This window comes from Rattus norvegicus, chromosome 10 (genome assembly GCF_021556685.1).
Source record: "Rattus norvegicus strain SHRSP/BbbUtx chromosome 10, alternate assembly SHRSP_T2T, whole genome shotgun sequence".
Lineage (NCBI taxonomy): Eukaryota > Metazoa > Chordata > Mammalia > Rodentia > Muridae > Rattus > Rattus norvegicus.
The window spans coordinates 97,648,757-97,670,601 of NC_141543.1; the positions used below are offsets into that span (position 1 = coordinate 97,648,757).

The following is a 21,845-nucleotide window of genomic DNA, read 5'->3' on the forward strand; positions in this document are numbered from 1 at the left end:
TGGTTGTGGGTCTTTGTCAGCCTCCTAAGTACCTATGTCATCTTCGAAATGTTCAGTGTTCAGTCACCTAAGGGCCTTTCTCAACTCCATATAACCCGTAAAGAGATCACTTAAACACCCCTTTCTCCTAAGAAGGTCAGGAAGCTGCCCCACCCCGGGCCTTTTAGCCTGGCAAAGAGGATTCTCTTACCAATGTTGAGGGAATGCAGGTGCGCCAGGCCTGAGGTGGTCTGATGAAGCAAGGTGATGGGCTCTAGGCCAAGGTGGGCGAAGTCCTTCTGCTCCACATACTGTAAGAGACACAGAGGCAAGGTCACAGCCCATAACCTTCAGGACTCTTTATTCATGGGTGGTGGTCCAGTGATATACATATACTTCCTGAACAAATGCCAGTTAGCGGGAAAAGAGGCCAGTGGCTGTGGCAAAGCTGTCACTGACCCTGGGCACTAGAAGGTCAGCCAGACCCACCTCCTGCAGGGTAGCTGCACACAGCTCAATGGCAATGTACTGGAACTGCCGGTCCTTCTCTGTGCAAAAGTAGCGGATCACATTCGGATGCTCGTCTGATTCTCGAAGCAGCTGGACCTCTCGGTCTGCAAAGCTAAAACACTCAGGGAGGATCCTCTTCACGGCCACATCACGGTTGTCAAACATACCTCTGTAGGACAAGAAGCAGTAGCTGAGTCAGGTTAGTGCACATTGGGCTGGAGACATGAGATCAGCTCTATAAGACACCAAAGTTCCTTATTCCAGTATCAGCCACTCAGCCTTAAGGCCCAGAGGCCCTGTCCTGTCAAGCACTAAGTCAACTTGACACAAACTAGAGTCATTCAGGAAGATGGATTCTCAACCGAGAAAGCAGCTCCCTAAGATTTGCCTGTAGGCAGTTCTGTAGTATGCTGTCTGAATTGGTGATTGCCCAGCACACTGTGAGGGGTGCCACCCCGGGCAGCGGTCTTGGGATATATAAGAGACAGGCTGAGCAATCCAAGAGGAGCAAGCCAGTAAGCAGCACTTCTCCATGGCTTCTATTTCAGTTCCTGCCTTGAGTTCCCATCCTGGCTGTGATGTGGAAGTGTAAGTAAAATAAACTCCTTCTTCCCCAAGCTGCTTTCGGTCATGGTGTTTTATCACAGTGACAGGAACTCTTAAGACAGTGTGGGGCTCACTGGAGGCAAGGCTCCTGCCTTGATCATCACTTTGACCCCCGCTATGCCTCAGGAAGCTGACAAGATTCACATAGCAGGGGACTCACTTGTATACAATTGTGCCCTCAGCTCCATGGCCCAGGACATCCTTGGGGCAGAATGAGATTTTCCCAACAATCACCATTCTGGTTTCCTCATCTGGGACAAAACAGGAACAAGAAGAGGTCATTTTAAACAGACATCACCTAAAGAATTTTGAGAGTGAAAGGGCTTTCAGATTTCTGAGTAAGATGTGGGATTTAAGAGACTCTATATTGCCAGGCCTGGCGGGCAAGAGTTAGGCCTACTGCTTATTTATGCCCGGGACCATTGCCTGCTGTCCAGCATTTTGCCCTTGCTACATTCTATTCTGCCTACACTGTCTTCACATCAGCTCAGGAGACTTAAACATTTCCAAAGAGACAGATTCTCTGTGGAACCTCACATTTAGTTAATGGTCAACAACAACAACAAGTCTGCCTCAAAGATCCACATCTAAAACATTCCCATGTGGCCTGACGTAAACCAAAGAGATTGCTTAGATTAGAAGCTCTGAGGCTCCTTCACAATCTCTGTGGCAATCCTCCTAGGATGTGGCCTGACAATGGCTAAGCCCACTCCCTCAGAGGGAAATGGGCCATTGCTCCACTTCTGAACCTGCCCAGTGGCTGCCTCAAGAATTCACTTAAGCCAGATGGGAAACTTCCCTCTGGTCAATAGCAGTTCACAGCCTGTCCTCCCAGAGACCAGTAGGTGGGAGAAAGCCAGGGGAGAACGTGGTGAGCCCTCAGGAGTGTGGGAAGAACATGGTTGCTCTGTTTCAGGTACTCCTCCCAGGTGCACTGGGGAACTGTCCTTACCCTCGTCATCTGGCTCCAGGGAGGGACTGGTGCCAGCCTTGGAGGCAGAGCTGCTAGAGTTGAGTGAGTGGTTGGAGGCTCTGGGGGATGGGCTGGGGCTGCTGGTGCCTGAGCTCTCCGAGAAGAGGCCAGATGAATCCAGGAAGTCAGGGTCCTGGGTAAGGTCTCCGTGTGGGTGGAAGGGCAGCTGCTGTTGCTGAAGGAGCTGAATTTTCTCCAGTTCCTTCTGGAACTGCTGGTGCTGGAGCTGGCGCTGCTGATGCATGCTCTGTGGAGAGAACCCACATCCAGGCTAGCAGCTGGTTCCAAGCAGAAGCAAGTCACAGGGAGAGGTGTTCCCTGTGCTCAGTGAAGCAGGCAGACTTTATCTGAACACCAAGGTACAAAGCCAGAGAGAAGCCATAATGAGACAGAATTGATTCAGTAATCTTCCTCTTCTGTAGGGCCCACGGTCTAACCCTGGAGGGGGCTGGTGAGACTGAGTGGCCACCAGGAGGAGCTGTGCCTGAAGAGAGGTTAGAACAGGGTGGGCCTGAAGTCTAGAAGGAAGGCTGGAAGTTCAAAGTGAGGCAGTGAGGGTGGGGCTAGGCCATGCTGTTAGGGTCTTGCTGCTAAGGTCCTAGTCCTATCATGCTGCCGCCCAGCACCCTCTTCTCAACACTCTGAAAGCTTTGCGTCACCATCATGAGGAGTATCAGCAGTCTGTAAACATCCGTGCCGGGGCACGGAAGGTGGACTAGCTCTTTTTGAATCTTTTTGACTAGCTCAGGAAGTCACATGGCCTCCCCAAGTCTAGTTTTTTCTTCTGTGGACAGAGAATACATAATAATGACCTCGAAGGACTGTGTGAGGCTAAAAAGATCAGGTAATGGTACTTTGCCCACAGAAAAGAAAGCATACAAGGTCTCTGTCTCCCCTATCTGGTGGAGATGTGAGCTGCCTGTGTGCTGGTATCCTGAGGAGACAATGTCATTCTGAGGAGACAGTTCCACAGGCTTGAACAACTTGCTGAGGGAACTCCTGTCTTACTCAAATACACCATCATTATTTTGACTTCTCTGTAACTAGGAAGTGAAAGGAATCAATCACTATACCACCCTTTATACTTTAGCAGACTTCATAGGTAGTATGAGAGAGTAAATTTTCATGTTATCCTTCCTTTAAAAAGCAAGATTCAATTAACTATTCTAAATGATCTCAGGCAGAGTTATACTTCAGCGAGTATACCCTTTCTTAAAAAACACTAAGAGGGGCTGGGGATTTAGCTCAGTGGTAGAGCGCTTACCTAGGAAGCGCAAGGCCCTGGGTTCGGTCCCCAGCTCCGAAAAAAAAAAACACTAAGATTTAGTTAGTTACAAATTGTCCTTTTGGGAATTGGAGAGATGGCTCAGGGGTTAAGAGCACTGACTGCTCTTCCAGAGGTCTTGAGTTCAATTCCCAGCACCCACATGGTGGCTCACAGCCATCTGTAATGGGATCTAATGCCCTCTTCTGGTGTGTCTGAAGACAGCAACAGTGGACTCACATATATAATCTTTCTTTAAAAAACCCCCAAACTGTCATTTTATGAGAAGCTAGTATCTCTAATGATGTTTTTTTTTTTTTTTGGAGCTGGGGACGATGTTTTTGAAGATAAGCAAATACTTCTCTTTTTTTCTCACAACATAGCCCTGGCTGGTTTTGACTTGTTATGTAGACCAGGCTAGCCTTAAACTTCCAAGTGTTAGAATTAAAAGTGTGCAATACCACATCTGGCTCAAATATTGACTTTTAATATGAAACATGTTGCCTGCTTTTGTGTGGCCCCCACTGACACCCAGTGACTGACAGAGAGGTACGAGAACTTGGAGGATCATGAGAAAGATCAGGCCTTACCAGGGGGTAAGTGATGATGAACGCCACCCATCCGACCAGCAGGAAGGTGCTCAGGATAATAGTAGCCATGTCCTTGAGCATGGAGTCCACGGGGGCCTCTGGCTTGGCGGGGGCACGGGGCAGCTTCTCTTCTACATCCTGAGACACAGTGGTTGGTGTGTTTTCTGAAGTCTGGCCAACTAGGTTGATAACCTTGAATGGAAGAGATTTTCTAAATGTCTAGCCAGATATAGATGAAGTTAGCACTCGAGAGAAGCCATGCCTATTTAAAATGTAGGACTAAAATGATCTTTTTTCTGTTTACTAAAATTTTGATGGACCAGATGATTGTTGCTTCTTTTTAAGCAACTGCTGTGGGAGACCATACAATTCTACAGTGCTGCTGCCATTGTTCAGAGATTTCAGAACAATGTACTCGGAAATTCCTTTAGACCCTGACATTCTTTAAAAATTTTCAATGATGGGGTTGGGGATTTAGCTCAGCAGTAGAGCGCTTGCCTAGCAAGTGCAAGGCCCTGGGTTCAGTCCCCAGCTCCGAAAAAAGGAAAAGAAAAAAAATTTTTTTTTCAATGATAAATCTCAGTATTAATTTAAATGATAAATCTACAACTCCTTTGATAGTAGATTTGCTAGTTAAGGAAAACTGTAAAACCACGTAACTCATATATAGAAAAAAGTCTAGTGAAAGTCGGTCATCGATTTGCTACCTCTTTTAGCTGGAGCATGCAGAAGTTCCTGGGTTTAATCTCCACACTATAAACAAATCAAACCACAAAAACAAAGCAGGGCAGGGCTGTACAAATATGAAGATGAGTTCAAATCCCAAGAACCCACATAAAAAGCCAGATGAAGTACAAGTATATGTGTACCCATAACCCAATCAGTGGGGTGAGGGTGGAGACAGAGGGATCACTGGAGAGACTCTGCCTCAAGGGAATATGGTGGTGAGTGAGAGCAGGACACCCAGCATCTTCTAGCCTCCTTATACTTATGCACATCTCATATTTTAACACCCACACACACCCACACACACACCGACAAACAACCAAATGGTTGTTCTTTTGTATACACATGCAGTCATGCACCTAGCGTACCTAACAAAGCAATAAAGACCCTGCCTTAGGTTGTTTTTCCAAAGTTAGAGAAAGTATCAGATGCCTTTATTAAATGCTTATGAAAAATAAAAAAATGCTTATAGAAGCTCCGAATTAAATCAAATAAGCATTTAGCTTCCTTCCAAGTTCCTCAGAATTTCAGAGGGTTCCTAAACAGTTTAGAACAACGCCCTGATCTGTACACAAACAGCGAGTGTTCCCCGTTTGCCCAACAAAGCTAACACACAGCCTCCTGGCCTCGCACACTGGGTTTGCCTTCTTTTATTTTTTTTAAAGATGAAGTTATTTATTTTATGTATATGAATACTTTGTAGCTGTCTTCACACAAACCAGAAGAAGGCATCGGATCCCATGACAGATAGTTGTGAGCCACCAGGTGGGTGCTAGGAATTGAACTCAGAACCCCATCTTCTCCAGCCCCACACATGCGTTTTCCACATGCTTACACCACTACAGTCTCCCCTGCAGGACAACAGCTTTTGATGCCCTTCTCTCCCCTTCGAGTTGCTATTTTCATCCACCCAGGTATACGCCTCTTGTGTCCATGCCTCCTTTACAGTGTATCCTGCAATGCACGGGGAGTATGGTTTGTTTGGTATGCAGCATGTGGCTGAGAGTCTGTGCTGAGCATGTGAGAGGGAGAACATTTATCTAGATACTAACTGTTCAGGAGTGTTTAAAAGGACAGCTGTGGGGCCAGAGAGACGGCTCAGTGGTTAAATCAAGGTGCTGCAGTGTTGCTGAGTTTGGTTCCCAGGACCCACATCAGGCTGTTCACAACCACCTGTGACTCCGGCTTCTAGCCTCTGTGGCCCTTCATTTACAGCAGCAAGATGGCGCACTGGCTGAAGACACTTGCCAGTGAGTCTGGCAGTTTGAGTTTCATTGCTGGGTGAAAGGAAAAAGACAATTTCTGCAAGTTGTCCTGACTTTCACACCTGCACTATGATGTACACACACACACACACACACACACACACACACACACACACACACACTCACACACACACCAATATAAAAAAAAATTTCAAAGACCCCTTTACTCAAGCTCAGATGGTTAAGAATAAATTTAAGGGCTGGAGAGATGGCTCAGTGGTTAAGAGCACTGACTGCTCTTCCAGAGGTCCTGAGTTCAATTCCCAGCAACCACATGGTGGCTCACAACCATCTGTAATGAGATCTGGTGCCCTCTTCTGGTGTGTCTGAAGACAGCTACACTGTACTTATAAATAAATAAATAATAAATAAATCTTAAAAAAAAAAAGAGAGAGAGACAATAAATTTAAACATGGCTACCTCTGGATATAGGACTAATTGTATTCTCTTTCTTCATTCTAGTTTTTGTAAGTATGCAGTAATAAATATGCAGGACTTTAATAAGATCTTAGACGATAAGCTCAGGATCTCTGTTTCAGAAATCAGCCTATTCCTCCAACTCAGCTAATACCACTGGTGATGAACAGAGGCACTGTGCCTTGGACTTAAAAGACTGAAATGTTCCTCTGCTTTTAGATAAAGCCTAAGGCCCTCTGTAGTGTACACGCCTTTAATCCCGAACTCAGGAAGATTTGTGAGCTTGAGGCCCGTCTGGTCTATATAGTGATTTCCAGGAGTACTACATGAGACCTTGTCTTGAAAAACAAACTATTAAATAAATAAATAAAAACGACATCTCTAAAGTGATTCTTTAGACCCCAGACGACCCATAATAGTAGCTCTCGTTCTTTAAAACCTCCCCAGTCCAGTCCACCTCTCCATCACCCCTCCCTACAAAGTGGGGCTGCAGGAGTTCAAGCCTGAATAGCTGCTTACCAAGGCCTTCAGAAACCTCCAAGTCCCCTTTTGCTGGCCATGTAGGCCAGAAAAAAAAGTCTCCAACACTCTGTTATCTGACCAAGAAAGCAATAGGACACGCCAGAGACAGAAGCAAAACAGCCAGTTTGCATGCTTTGGGGACGCTTGCCTGAAGCTCCCAGCTTCTGCTCAGAGGCCCTTTCTACTCTGTCCTCTCTGGCTTCAGGACAAGGCACGATACGAGAAGATCTGGGCTGGGCCCATGGAAGCCCTGTCCTTGTTTCCTGACACCTGTAGGAGAGGCCAGAGCCACTGGTTCACTTCCCACTCACCTCCTCAAAGCTCCTTTTCTCCGAATCAGCAGGAATCACGTTTTCTCGATGTTTGGGAAGATTGTTAGGAAATCTCTCCAGCATCTTGGTGGATGCAGACAGAGGAGTTTCATGGTGTCCTACAAGAGGAAAAAACCTTTTATGAGAACAGTTTCCACAGAGTGGTAGCTCTCAACACAAAATTTCAGCACCTCTCTACCCCATGAGGGAGTCTTTCCTACAGTGCAATCTCATATCTACTCAATGAGAAACAGGTAAAGGCAGCTACTAGAGAATGAATATGAAAGCAGAATCTTTTTATTTCAAGACACGGTTTCTCTGTATAACAGCCCTGTGCATTCAAGGCCAGCCTGGTCCAGGACAGCCAGAGCTGCAGTGCAACCCTGTCTCCAAACAAATACCTCAAATACAGCCCCTGTCCCCAACAGAAATTTTAGGGCTGGGGAGAGTTCAGTGAGTAAAGTGCTTGTGAAAGCAGGAGGACCCAAGGTCAATGCTAGAACCCATATGAGAATCGTTGATGAAGTGTGTGTAATCCAATGGAGAGTCAGAAACAGGTTGATCCACGAAGCTTGTCCCTTCGTGGGATAGCTAGCCTAACCTATCAGTGAATTCTGGGCCACGAAACACCCTGTCTCAAAAAGCAACAGCGGAATGATAACTGAAGTTGTCCTCTAGTCTCCATACAAATGCACATGTACACCCGCACGTACATGTGAAATACAAATTTTAAAAATCAAGCAAGATTTATTAATTGACAGAATTTATTAATTGGCAGAAGGCAGTCTTCTGCTTTTCTTTAGTGATTTACTTTTATTATTAACTACATGCATGTGTGTGAGTATGTGCGGTGCCCAAGGATAGGGGACAGATTCCCCTGGAGCCACTTGACATGGGTGCTGGGAACCAAACGTGGGTCCTCTGCAAGAGCAATTTGTGCTTTAACCACTGAGCCACCTCTCCAGCCCAATATTCTACTTCTTTTGTGTGGGTGCATGTATTCAACTCAGGAAACAGTGTGATGCTTCCATTGCTTTTTCTGGTAGCATCAGTCTAGGAAGGCTGCCGAGTTCCCTTCCACACATTTCTGGTGCTCAGGCAGAGTTCTAGTCCTTCTCCGAGCTACACTTGAGCTTCCACCTAAGGAGAGGTGAGTACCTGAGAGAATGAGAGAGGTAGGTGCTGGCAGGACAGGGGAGGTGGCGAGTGGTGCCCTCTCTCACTGCTGTTCTGTGCATACTATTTTATGACCTCCACACATTATCTAGTGTGTGCAATACAAGAAACAAAGTGACTGAGATAAGGAACCCGGAGTGTCATACCCGGGCTTGAAAATCTGTTCAGCTTTAAAATCGAATGATTCTGTGCACAGGCTAGAAAAGCCGGATCAGGGGCCGGAGAGATGGCTCAGCGGTTAAGAGCACCGAATGCTCTTCCTGAGGTCCTGAGTTCAAATCCCAGCAACCACATGGTGGCTCACAACCATCTGTAATGAGCTCCAATGCCCTCTTCTGCTGTGTCTGAAGACAGCTACTGTGTACTCAGATATAATAAATAAATAAAATATTAAAAAAAAAGAAAAGAAAAGCCGGATCAGCTTCCCTCCTTTCTGTTCTCTTACTGGATGAGCTCTTGGCTTGATTCAGGCCCTTTACTCTATATGTTTTTTACTTCTTCGTGGCTATGTGTGTAGATCCCAGTTCGGCCTGAGGTATCTTCCTCAGTTGCTTCTCTACCTTACTGTTAAAGAAACAAAGTCTCTCACTGAAACTGGATCTGAATGTTTCAACTAAATTGGCTGGCCAGTGAGTCCCAGAATCCTCCCGTTTCTGCCTGTCTACACTTGGCTTTTCAATTTGTTTTTGATGACGGGTTTCTCTGAGTAGCCCTGGAACTCAGTTCTTGGAACTCTCTTGTAGACCAGACTGGCCTCAACTCAGAGATCTACCTGCCCCTGCTTCCCGAGTGCTGGCATTAAAGGTGTGCATCATGCCTGGCTTTTTACATGGTTCATACATATCCTGTCACAGTAAGCACATCACCATTTCCTCAGTGCTCACTCCGTGACCTCTCCAGTACTACTGGAGATTGTGTGCCATGTGTACCAGGGCAAAGCCTGCAGGAACGAGCCAGAGCTTGCACTTCTTGATTTGGAAAGTCCCTCTTTGATCTCTCATCTGCCCTCATCTAACCTCAATCTTTTCAGGTTTTTGTCACCTACAGTGTGACATGGTCCCTTCAGGGAAACCTACTTTTGTTTTGAATCATCACAGTTTTTCTCATGCATACCATGGCCTGCTAAGGCATGCTTTGTTCTACAAAAGGGTTTTCTCACATGTGGCTGCCTATGTCAGAATTCTACGTCAGACATGGTACCTGAATGTGGGTAACCATGGATTACCAAGGCCAGTCAACAAAAACAATCAACGGCCACGAGAAATGAAGCTGTCCTTCCAGGGGCTACCCTGTCTACCTCATCCCCTGATGTCCTACTGTTGAGAGTCCTACACGGCTGTGGCGGCCTACTGATAGACTGCTGGAGAAGCCACTAAGACTCCTTATAAAAAGGCTCCCGCTGAAGAAGGCCGTTCAGTAATAGCCCACTGTGCACTCGAACCTATCTCTGCAGGCCCATCCCGAGGTTCTTACACGCAATCTTTGTGAATTATCTGTCCTTAGGCAAACGGGTCCAGACTCTGAAGCAAAAGGTATAGGACCAGCTTTCTGTATTGGGTTGCCAATGGCAGTTCAGGCCTATTTGACAAAGTGCTAGGGGATGATGAACACCGGGTCAGGGTCACTGCTGGGGGTGAGACACAGAACAATAGACCACACCTTTGGATGTAATTAGATCCATTTTCTTTTCTTTTTTTTTTTTTTTTTTTTTTTTTGGTTCTTTTTTTTCGGAGCTGGGGACCGAACCCAGGGCCTTGCGCTTCCTAGGCAAGCGCTCTACCACTGAGCTAAATTCCCAGCCCCTATCTTTTTTTTTTTTTTTTGGTTCTTTTTTTCGGAGCTGGGGACCGAACCCAGGGCCTTGCGCTTCCTAGGCAAGCGCTCTACCACTGAGCTAAATCCCCAACCCCGAACCATTTTATTTTCAAGGTGAATGTGGGGTAGACTATTTGCAGTCTTCCACAGGACCCAACGGCCATACTTGACATTAGCAGGTATAACCCGTGGCCCTGCCTATGAGAGGCTGTTGTGTACTCCCACTGACCTATTTTAAGCTGACCAGCTATAGAGTTCCTCACAGGGGACCTGAGAACTGTAAGGGCCTTACTCAGCTCTCTCTTAGAAGTTTGTTAGACTTCCTAGTCATCTTACTCTGACGATTTATAGAGATTTTAAAGGGATCTTATATTCTGCCGTGGAGACTCCTCTTGTTCATTTTTAGTTCTTTCATACACACTTCCTTTGTGCTACTTCCTAACCACTGCCAGGCAGTTTATGGGCCCTTAATAGGTACATAAACTGAGTAGCCTTGTAGTTTTAATGAGCTCTGCTCAATTAGCTCTCCCTTCCCACCAGCATGGATCCAGTCATACGTACTTTCTCAAACTACTTATTTCTGAGAAGAAAAGAGTTCTTGTATTATTTTCTTTGCTTATATTTGATACACACACAGCTACAAAGAATTAAAAGGCACAAAGAACAGGGTCTTTTAGATGACCTGCAAATGGATGACCAGAGCTCAAGCACAACCAGTTTCCCCTGCAGCTCCTAGGTATTCATATTCTGGTCCAGACCCATTGCTTGGCAGTTCCTGCTGCTTCCTGGGCCCACACTTTTAGTCACCCACATCTACTCTAGCCTGTTGCTACTTACTCCCTCTCTCATGTTTAGGCTAGATCATCAGAGTTGGTGTGTGTTGTTGGAAGGGGGTGGGGGCACGGGAAGGGAAGATATGATTTAAGAAAATCCCATGCTGCTCTATTTACTTAGGACACTTGCCAGGGACACCATCACCCCCACTTTTGCCTTTGTTTGCAATGCTCAGCGCCTTGGGGTGTCATCTCAACCTCTTAGCTTTGTAGCCAGGCCTTTAGGTCAACCCCAGGGTCATGGACAGTGATGTCAGCAGTGATGGGAAGAAGAGAAAAGGTAAGGGCCAGGGTGCAGCCCAGAGTCAAGCCTGCTCAGCATGCCTAAGGTCCTTGTCCCGCCTCAGCAAAGGGACAATATTACGGGAGGGAGCAAAGGAGTTAAGCATGGTAGTGCACACCTATTAGCCAAGCACTGGGGAAGCACAGCCTGCATAGTTGAGGGTAGCCTGAGTAACCTTGCAACAATATGAAACAAACCAAAAATTTACACTGAGAAAAAGAAACTCCCCTAGAGCCATTCTGTGATGGCCCAAGAACAGCTCAGACTCTTCACAGCTGTTGGGTCTAGTTTCTCCTCAGATGGCATAAGTATTTTGCCTTTCTTTCACAACTGTCAATCATCATGAGTCTTAAACTTGTCCTGTCCAGCCTCTTATCCCCACTCATTCCTATTCAAATGACAGTATTCTTAGTTACACAGTGGAAATGACAAGGGCACCCACCTCACATGGTCACTGTGAGAGACCCGGAGCAGACTTTGCCTGAAATCTACATCAAGTGCTTCAATCTTGGAGAGAAACTGGTTTTTTTGAGACCTGATTAAGTAGCCTGGAACTCTGGAACTCCTTGGAAATAATAATATTCCCAGGCCTAAACATTTTGAAATGGACGGAGCACACAGTGCATTCAGAATGAAGAGCATCAGTAAACCAACAGGGCTGCCTTTTGCCCACCAGGGGGCAGCATGTTACCACCCAGCAAGAAGCCGCTCTTACCTATGAGAAGCCAGTAATTCCTCAGGTAGTTCAGCTTGCTCTTGCCTTTGAGTCCAGGGTCAAACTTGAGGTCTGTGCTGGGAGTGATCACACATTCTCCTTTGTCTCCAATGGTGACACCATCTGTCTGGGGTCCTTCGAGCAAAGGAAGAGTGCTGCCTCGAGGCTGTGGGGAAGGGATATGGTGAGCTGGAGGGCTGGCAGGAGTTTCCCTAGGTCCTGCAGCACATCCTCTCAACCATTGTTCCCTAAAGGGACAGTTGTGGCTTATGCAGCTCAACAATCATCAACCATTAAAGCATGACACAAAGACCCTGGGACCAGGCAAGGAAGCTCTACTGACATCTTTTCAGATCTTTTGTTAAAGACAGAACTCGAGCAGCCCAGGCTGTTCTTGAACTCCAGATTCTCCTGTTTCCATCTCACAAATGCTGGGATTACAGGCATCAACTATCATGTCTGGTCCTGCCATGTCAGATTTTTTCTGTTTGGTATTGAGAACCAGGAAGATCATGCATTATAAAACTCCAAGAAGCTACTATTAGAAATCTACGAAACGATGTAAGAATCTATACGGTCACAGACAATGCAATTGACAGTGTGGAATAAACCACAGACACCGGTGAGTTAATAGAGTCACGAGTGGCCTCACGGCTATGCAGCCGACCCACTCACCAGGCAGACAGGACAACCTGCCCAGGGAGTAGCACGTCAGGAGTACAATGTCCAAGTCTCTCGGTGAGGATGCTCGAAGCAGGCTGGAGAAGCCTGAGGAGGCATGGGGCACTCAAAAAGGGTTTGAGCAGGGGAAAGGAAGTGAGAGACCAGCAACCAGAAAAAAAATAGGGAAGTCTGGGTGATCGTGGAAAACACGATGCTTGTCTGAACCATGCAACCCCTCAAAACTAGCAGAGTGGTAGCTAGGCGTGGTGGGACTAGCTTGAAGAAAGCCTGAAGGTTAGATCTGAACACAGACCCATGGGGAGCGAGTGCTTCCTGGCTTCAGGATGCTACTTCTGTCAGCATCTGCTTTAACGTAGGATGTGGATTGGTAGAAGCTGCCCATGATTCATTCAGCTCTGCGTTTCCCTTCTTAACCAGATGTTTACATAAGACTCAATGTCACTTTTTGCTAAAAAAGGAACAAAAGTAGTCAAGAGACTGCATCTTTGGGTCCCGCAGTTGACTCACCACAACAGCGACCCCCTCGTGCACCATCGAGGGCGAGGCATAGAGGCTGGTGGAGTACTTCCCCACATACAGAGTGGGCCTGAGGGAAAACAGAAACACACATTCTTAAGTCATTTTATGGTCAAACCATAAACTGTGGCTTTTATGATATCAGAACCATAGACTCAAGTATCACTGGTCACATATGAACCAAGCAATTCCCACAAGGAAACCATCAAGATGGCAGGGGTACTGTAGAGTGACAGGGCAGTAGGACTTCAGGCCCCAGCTCTACCTGTCACCTACAGAACAGAGAGCCTCTTTTCCTTGCCTCCAAATGCCAGGACTGGACTAGACTGAGTCCAGTGCAGCCTGAGGAAAGGGCTGGATTGATGACTAGCAGGGGACCGAGTACTCAGCACCTGCACCAGTCCTCAGGTGACTGAGCCACCACACTTGGCATCAGCACGCTGCCGTGGGCTTTTGAGGACTTCAAGGGTTCCGCAGAAAGAAGAACAGGGAACTGCTCCATTCCAGATGCTGAGAGCAAAAGGAATGTACAAGATACATAAACCAGGAGGGTAGTGCGCACCTGTAATCCCAGGACACACAGCATATTTGGGGCAAGCCTAGGCTCACGAGACCCTGCTCAAATAAAGAAAACAAACAAAACAAAAAGAAAAAAGGGGGGGGGGGAGGAAGAAACTCCAGTGCAACTGTGTGATATTTCCTGGTGATCTGCTCCTACCCCAGATATCGGAGAGCGATCTGGTACAGCATGAAAAACAGTGGGAGCTGTGCCTACAGGCTTGTCCAATTACTACTGCAGGAGCTTTGGATCAGTCAGCCATGGAATTATCCAAACTGCTCTCTACAAATACCTTCCACTTAAATGGCGTTTCACTGTAGACAACACTTTCACATATATGATTATATTTCAACTTCACAAACCTATGGCGTAGGAAGAGAGGTCTAGCCTGTTGAGTGACTGATGGGCTTTTAATAATAGGAAGAGGTGAGGAGTACAACCTGCTGAGTTTTGGTCACATACACTGTGACACTTTTTTTTTTCTGATTTTTAAAATGAGCATGGCGTGTAATAAAGATTAAAATATACAGCCGTGTACTATAGTCTCCCCTCATATTTTATAGTCAATGTCAGCAAGTCCAGGAGGTAGACACCTGAAATCCCATCACTTAGGAAGCAGAGGCCAGCCTGGGTTACATGGTGGGGCTTTCTCTTCATCCCCATAAACACAATACAGAAGGAGAGAGGGAGAGAGATAGTCATAGAGATAGTCTGAAGTACAAAGGGGTACCACATGGCCTGCATTGAGGTCACCTGCCTCTGTCTACTTCTACTGGGATTAAAGACGTGTGCTACCACCACCCCTCCAGCTCAGAACCAGTCATCGGCTCTTTAGTTCCACATGGCCTCCTGACTTCCCCACATAGGGTACGCTGCACTGCAGCAGTCCCAAAATGCCAGGTTGACCTTTGCTGCCTGCCCTGTCCTCATCTGTCCCAACTTCTCCAACTCACGTCAGTTTGCTCTTGGCCTCTGTCTCCTTGGGGAATGGATATTTCCACTTGGTGATGCGCCCCACTTCCCCAGACATGAAGGTCAAATAGCGTAGGGTCTCCACAGCAACGTTGATGTGCACCACCTTTCTCAGGCCCTCCCGCTGCCAGATGTAGAAGGCCACCACAGGAGAGGCATAGTTTTGGATCCACAAGACATCCCCAGATTCACTGTCCACAGTTACCACCAGTCCATCGCCATTGGACACAAAGTGGGACATCTCTAAAGAACAAACAAAGCATGTCAACCACATCCTGCAACCATGACGTCTGTTCTCTTGGTAAGTTGCAGTCATTTCATCAAAATGGAGACTTCTAAAATATTCCCAGGTCACAAGGAGTTCTCTGATTTCCAATGAACTCTTCAGTGTCAAGTGAGAAATGCCTGGCTTATAAATGTAAAATAGGCTTCTTTTCCCACCACCCTGGCTTTTTTAAAAACCACTCTATCAATAAATGATAGTAAATGTTGAGGGGAAAGGAGCCAATGCACGTGCTGATGACGCTGACATTTTATAGCTATCAATGAAAACCTGGGCGTTCGGACAGTGTGTGAGGTCCTGAGCCAGAAAGAACAGTCAGACTTCAGAAGCCAGTGTCAAGATACCAGGTTGCACAGGTATCATCTGAGCTGCAGAATGTGACTGCTAGGAGTTATTAGAGTATGAACATTAAGTGTGGACTGCCTTTTCTTACTGTGGGCTAGGGATCGGACCCAAGGACTTAAGCATGCTAGGCAAGCAAGATCGTTGTCGTTGTTTGAGACAGTTTCTATGTAGCTCTGGCTGCCCTGGAACTCACTATGTAGACCTAAAAGGAGTTTTAGACTCATTTATTTTATGAATACAAGTAAGTACCTGCATGTGTGTATTTGTGTGCACCACATATTTATTTGTACCATGTATTTATGTGCACCACTTGCATGTCTGGTGTCCACAGAGGCTAGAAGGCCTTTGATCTCCTGGGATGAGTTCTAGGCAGTAGTGAGCCATCATAAGCTAGGAACTAAACCCGGGTCCTCTGGAAAAGCAACGAGTGCTCTGAGCCATCTCTTCAGCTCCCTAGAGTGGCCTTCTTAATAGAGGTACTGGTGCCACATGCCAGTGTCTAACTCTATTGCTCATGTGCTGGCAGTACACTCCTTCTGTGATACATAAGGTCACAATGTGTGCCTTTCTTCTCTCTGGCTAAAGCCATCATCACGAGCCCATGAACAATCCAGAGCTTGGTGATAAATGAGGTTACTTTAAAAACAATCCTGCTTTCTGGAGCGACCATTTCTATATGTGGAAGGTGCGTGCTTTCACCAGGCACACTTACTGTAGTCCACGTCATCCTCGGGAAGTGAGGCTGCATAGTCAAAATAGGTGGCATTCCAGCGGAGCTCCCGGGTCTTGGTGTCATACATGGTGATGGTGTATTCTGGAGAATATAGATTAGTTGGTTACCACAGAGGGGCTGTGGAACCTCCTGAGGTGCTGAATAGTTACAACAAGAACATTTTCACTAAAGTATGTCAAAGTTGTCACGTAGAAAGGCCAAGACCAGGTGGAGGACTGAAGTCCAGACAGAAGAGCGAACCTGACAAGAGACAAGCCACCCTCGCTCTGCTCTGAAATGCACAGTTCATAGAATCATTAGCCATGCAATTGCTGTTTTTAGCCACTAAGTTCCAGGGTTCTTTATTACACAGTAAGACATAGGTAATATTATTATAAATGGGTTCCTAAGTTGGGCAGTGGTGGCACATGCCTTTAATCCCAGCACTCAGGAGGGAGAGGCAGGTGGCTCTTGGTCAATTCAAGGCCAGCCTGGTCTGTGGAGTGAATTCCAGCCAGGGCTACACAGAGAAACCCTGACCCTCACCTCCACCCCTCAAAAAACAAACAAACAAACAAACAAACAAACAAACAAACAAACAAAAAAACAGAAAGAAGAAAAGGAAAAGAAAAGAAATGGATACCTAGAAACCTAGAAGTGGAATGGTACTGCAACAAAAAACTAAAACGGGTGGCACTGATTTTGGGAGCAGGTGGCAGAAGATGGGAAGGTGACAGGAGACTTGGAGACTTGAAAGGACCAGCGAGGAAGGCCCTGTGGGAGGCTGAAAGGGGCAGTCCAGTTAGGAGTTTATAGAGTAGTCACATTAGTTAGGCAGTCACTTGGAAAAGACAGGAAAGGTGCCTGCTGGACTCGGTAATCTAGCTGGTGAGACGAGGCATAGGCAGAAAGTGCTAAATGGTTTTCTGAGCTGTGTGGGGCATGCTACAAGACGATGAGTTCAAGAAGAAGCTGTGCTAGTTTCAAGCAGGATACAGAGGAAATAGAACTCAGAATGGATTCTCTAGCTAAGGAAGTCCAGAGTTACCAGCAGGGGGAAAAGTTCCGGGTCAAGGTTAAGGTTAAATCAAACTCAGGAGAGTCAATACTATCCTTAGAGACCGCAGGAAGACTTAGGATGATACTTTGGAGGCCCTCTAGCCAGAGTCATGAGAACGCTGGCTCATGGCACTCTCACATTCTCCAGTGGACATTTGTGGTATGGCCTTTATCTAATAGACTGACTATAATTTGGCACATGAGAAGCTCACCAAGTTTTAAAGGAGCAATATTAGTACAACAATCAGATAGTAAACAGGGGTGGGGTCCAGTTTCCTACTCTTAACAAGGAATAGATTGAGAAAGCTACAAAACTAGCTGTTTTTCCTTTTCTCTTCTCTTTCTTGTTTTATAGTTCATTTAATTTTATTTCACATGCATTGGTGTCAGATCCCTGGAACTGGAGTTAGAGACAGTTGTAAGCTGCCATGTTGATGCTGAGGATTGAGCCCAGGTCCTCTAATAAAGCAACCAGTGCTCTTAATCATTAAGTCATCTCTCCAGCCCGTCTTTCTCTTAAAATTATATATATAACCCTTTACCCTTTGTCCTTCCCCTTTGAACAAGAACGTTTATTACAGCCACCCTGTCTCACTGTAGACCAAGCTGAAGAAGGGAAAGAGGCACATGAGGAAAACCCTCCTCCCCATCCCTCTCGTCTGTTCAGTAGGATCCGGTTTCCTACAGCCCAGGCTGGCCTCGACTCACATGCAGCCGAGGCTACACTGCATTCCTGGTCCCATGTGTTGGGACTGCAGGTGTACACCACCACGTTCAGTGACAACTTGTCTCTTTAATTCAGTCTCCAGATGGGAGGATCCTCATCTACCATCATGCCTGACACAGATGCCAAGACACTGGGTTCTGACTGGGTTTTAGAGATCTTGGGAGGAAGTGAACGAGTTCTGCATTGGGAAAGCCGCACTACTGTAGTCAGAGGACAGACTAGGGAGGAATAACTGAGCAGGGCCATTGTCACTTCTTCTATCAAGGGGTTGTGCCTTTGTCTTCACCCTTGGCTCTGGGCCTGCTTTGATCAAATGACTGAAGCAGAGAAAGCTATGTGAGGCAGTCTAATAGCCACTTTTGCCCAAGAAGTAGCCATGTCAGAAAATACAGGCTATCCACAAGTTTACGTGGAGCTGAACCAGGATCCCAGATGATTCATCTCAGCATGAAAAGTAGAGAAGAGTCCCCCTGAATTCCTTAGTCTAAGCATTAGGACAACAAAATGGCCGTTACTTTAAGCAACTAGGTTAGGCAGCTTATTACAATAGATAATGGAACAATGGCTTTAATGGACTAAGTACCCACATTCCCACCAAAGCCAGAGCATGTCCAGATTCCCTCCAATACCCCAATTCTACCAGAGACCCATGCAGTTTTTATCCCTGTGTGAAGAAGATAGGAATCACTCTACAGCTTTACTTGATGGAAAAAGGAAGACATCTTAAGTAGTTCTAACAGTTGGAAATGAGGATCCTGGGTTTTTATAGGAGAGGATGGCTGCTATAACAGGCCTGTCAACTCGTATTGAATATATATATATATAATCCATGTGTCCCCAGCACAGGAGAGTTAAAATGGAGTGTTCCTAGACAAGGTGGGAGCTTGCAGCCAGACAAACAGCTTCAAGGGGAGAGAACTTTTGAGCAGAGCTGTGAAAGGATAAAGGACATTTACTTGCCAGAGAGGCAAACCCAGGCATACCTGGTGGAGAGAGCCACTCCACTGTGAGTCTTTAAAAATAGCACTGCTGTTCAGAGAGCTGTAGGCAGTGCACCCACTTGAAAACATTTCAAGAAGGGCAATGCAGCAGCTGGGTCACAACAGGGTCATCTGGACACATTCCCTGGGGTGTAAGGGTCTGAGAACTCTGGCTGCTTGGGGAGTGCAACTCTGGCCACTTTGTGAAGAACAAATCTAGGCCAGGCCAGTGCAGGAGCTTTGGGCACTCTCTCTAGAAACAGGAAGGCTGCACAACAAAGGCTTATTTCTTACCTGTCCGTCCAAGATACAGAAGGGAAGTTGACGGGCACAGACTGTCTGCGAAGGCTGATGACAAAGTCTGCTGCTTCTCGCCAGTCAGGAGGTCGATGACATACCAAATGTCTTGCTTCTTACCTGGAATGGTAGTGGATAGATTCACTGTTAACATCCACCACAAACGGAAATAAATGGCACTGCCAAGGTGGCACTTCCAGCCAGTCAAGAGCCCCTCCGTGCTGGGAGGCAGACCTGAAATCCCTAGGATGTTGGAGACGCTTCTCTGGTGCTCTGGAAGTGACAAAGTAAATGGTAATATCAACATACTAACTCCTTGGGCCACTGACTCTTACATTAATTTAATAACCTAAAGCTGACATAAAAATTTCTTTAAACCTTATAGTTAAGAAAAATGTTCATACTATACTCTTAACTTTCAAGTTGGATTTCATTGCTTTGAGTAACTATTGTAAATATGAAAACTCTTGCCTGTCCTTTTCCCACGAATGAGGATCTATATAAACCACACACACCTAGGGGCTCACCTCCTGGTAACTATGATTCATATTCTTCATCATCCCTACCAATTAGCCCACATGTGAAGCTGCACGAAACTATAATTAGCTAGTACCTGTGACTGGTCAGCAGAGTTGCTGTAACCTGATGCTAATGAGGCTAAAGTTATCTCAACCTTTGTCTCTAGCCAGTAAACTATTCCCAGGTCACAGTTCCCTTGGTCAGCTGATTAAACATGAACAGGCAGACAGCACAGCCACACAAACACTTTCAGGAAAACATACAGCATGCGTATCTGTGGCACAGACATGGGCATCTTGGTTTGAAGGCCAACAGCCACTGTAACGTGTACACTTCTGTTCCTTAAGCCACACTTCTGGTCATTTATACCTTCCTACTTTAATATTATTTCCTACATTCAAATTCCAAGGAAGCAGAATAGAGAGAAGCCCGAGAAGGTCACAGGGCACCAGACTTTGTTAAAGCTATACTTAGCTGTAACATATGTAACACACCAGAGTCCACACATGCACAACTTGTTTGCGGATTCTAACTGTTCTCAAAAATAAAGTCTTCATAGGTCTGAAGATACAGAGTAAATTATACCCAAGTAAATATGACCATAAATACCTTCCATCTATGGGACAGGCATCTGGTTACTTCAAGGACCAATGCAGTCTGTATAATCTACCCTCAGCCCCAATGGATGGACTGAATAACTAAACGCTCATAAATAAACTCAGTGAAATCACCTAAGACGTGGCACAAAGATGGCGGAAACAATATCCTCTGACCATCGATGATGGATTGCTGGCAAAAGCTGGAAGACTAGCCTGGAGCCAGTCAAAGGAGAGTCACATAGGCCCAGGGCATGGTCCAGAGGAGGGGAGGTTTGCTAGTCATTTCCTTTAACTCCCTGGGCTGGGAGTTCCTCATTCTTAAAGGCCATGCAAGAAGCAGGAGCACTAGTGTCCCTGGAAAAAGCTTAAAAACCAGCCTGCAGTTGAGACTTGGGAACGTGCAAGAAACCCTGAAGCAGGAATAGGCGATGTGCACTTTCAGTTCCTCAAGAAGAAAGCTGCTATACAAACACAGCTATTACTGCTACTAGGATTTCAAGATAAATACAGCTCTTTGTGCTCCGAATGCATTTTTATTGACATTTTGGCAGCTTGTTGAGGATCCTAACTACTGAAGAAAAGCAGGTGAGCTGGTGCTTTGGAAGCTGTGACCCCACAGGTATGAAGGCAGCTTTATAAATGCAGGCTGCTAAGTGCTGCTGCTACCAAATATTCTGATAGCAGGAAATACTAAGAAAGCCCTATAATTAATAGGCAGGGCCTGGCTTCCCTTCCTTGGCTCGGACTTGTATTCACTTTAAATTTTACCCATTTGCAGCTAGGTATGTTGCAATCATGAAATAACAGCAGTAGGCCAACCCAGCGGCTAACAGCTTGTTAACTGAGTAACCATATTAATAGTGTCAATTTTTCCTTAGAGGGGGAGAGCTCTTTCTTTTTTTTTTAGATTCTATTTTTTTTCTTTTTTTTAAGATTTTGTTTATTTCATGTATATGAATACACTGTAGCTGTCTTCAGACACACCAGAAGAGGGCATCGGATCCCTGTTACAGATGGTTGTGAGCCACCATGTGGTTGCTGGGATTTGAACTCAGGACCTCTGGAAGTGCTCTTAACCACTAAGCCATCTCTCCAGCCCGGCGAGCTCTTTCTTAATTGGCCATAGGATGTTGGTGTGAGCAACCAAAGCACAACTGAGGCGAAAAAGACTTTACTCAGAAAGATTTTAAAGAAGGTGACAACAGCCTACTCTCACCCAAAACTCTCCCAGAATGCAGGATTCGCTTTCAAAAAGAACCACATTTTTGGTGCTGAAAACAGGAACTCTTACCCATGTAGAGAATTCCATCTGAACTTCGGCATGGGGATGCCTGAACCAATTCCGGGATGGTAAAGGGAAGTTTCTTTAAAAAAAGAGAGAGAGAGAGAGAGAGAGAGAGAGAGAGAGAGGAGAGAGAGAGAGAGAAACAGAAAAAGTAAGTTAACTAAGTCTTCTGAAATGACTGTAATTTTACCACACGCTGTTCCTATTACCCACTTCTTCTAAAAACAGAGAAGCACATCGCAGATGGGAGTTTCTAGTTGGAACCTAAGAAGGAGGTCCTGGGCTTCCACATCGACTTCCAACGGCCTCTGGGTCCCTCCACC

General features: G+C 46.0%; 1 protein-coding gene across 1 annotated transcript in view; it reads right to left on the bottom strand.

Moving 5' to 3' along the window:
* Window positions 1–21,845, bottom strand: part of Ern1 (endoplasmic reticulum to nucleus signaling 1) — a 94,647-nt gene that overhangs the window by 12,412 nt on the left and 60,390 nt on the right. Inside the window, 12 exon segments of the mRNA NM_001443666.1 lie at window positions 191–290; window positions 469–658; window positions 1,256–1,346; window positions 2,048–2,315; window positions 3,923–4,114; window positions 7,164–7,282; window positions 11,986–12,151; window positions 13,177–13,255; window positions 14,698–14,959; window positions 16,057–16,158; window positions 19,117–19,239; window positions 21,529–21,601. Of these exon segments, the coding sequence (NP_001430595.1) occupies window positions 191–290; window positions 469–658; window positions 1,256–1,346; window positions 2,048–2,315; window positions 3,923–4,114; window positions 7,164–7,282; window positions 11,986–12,151; window positions 13,177–13,255; window positions 14,698–14,959; window positions 16,057–16,158; window positions 19,117–19,239; window positions 21,529–21,601 (1,765 nt within the window).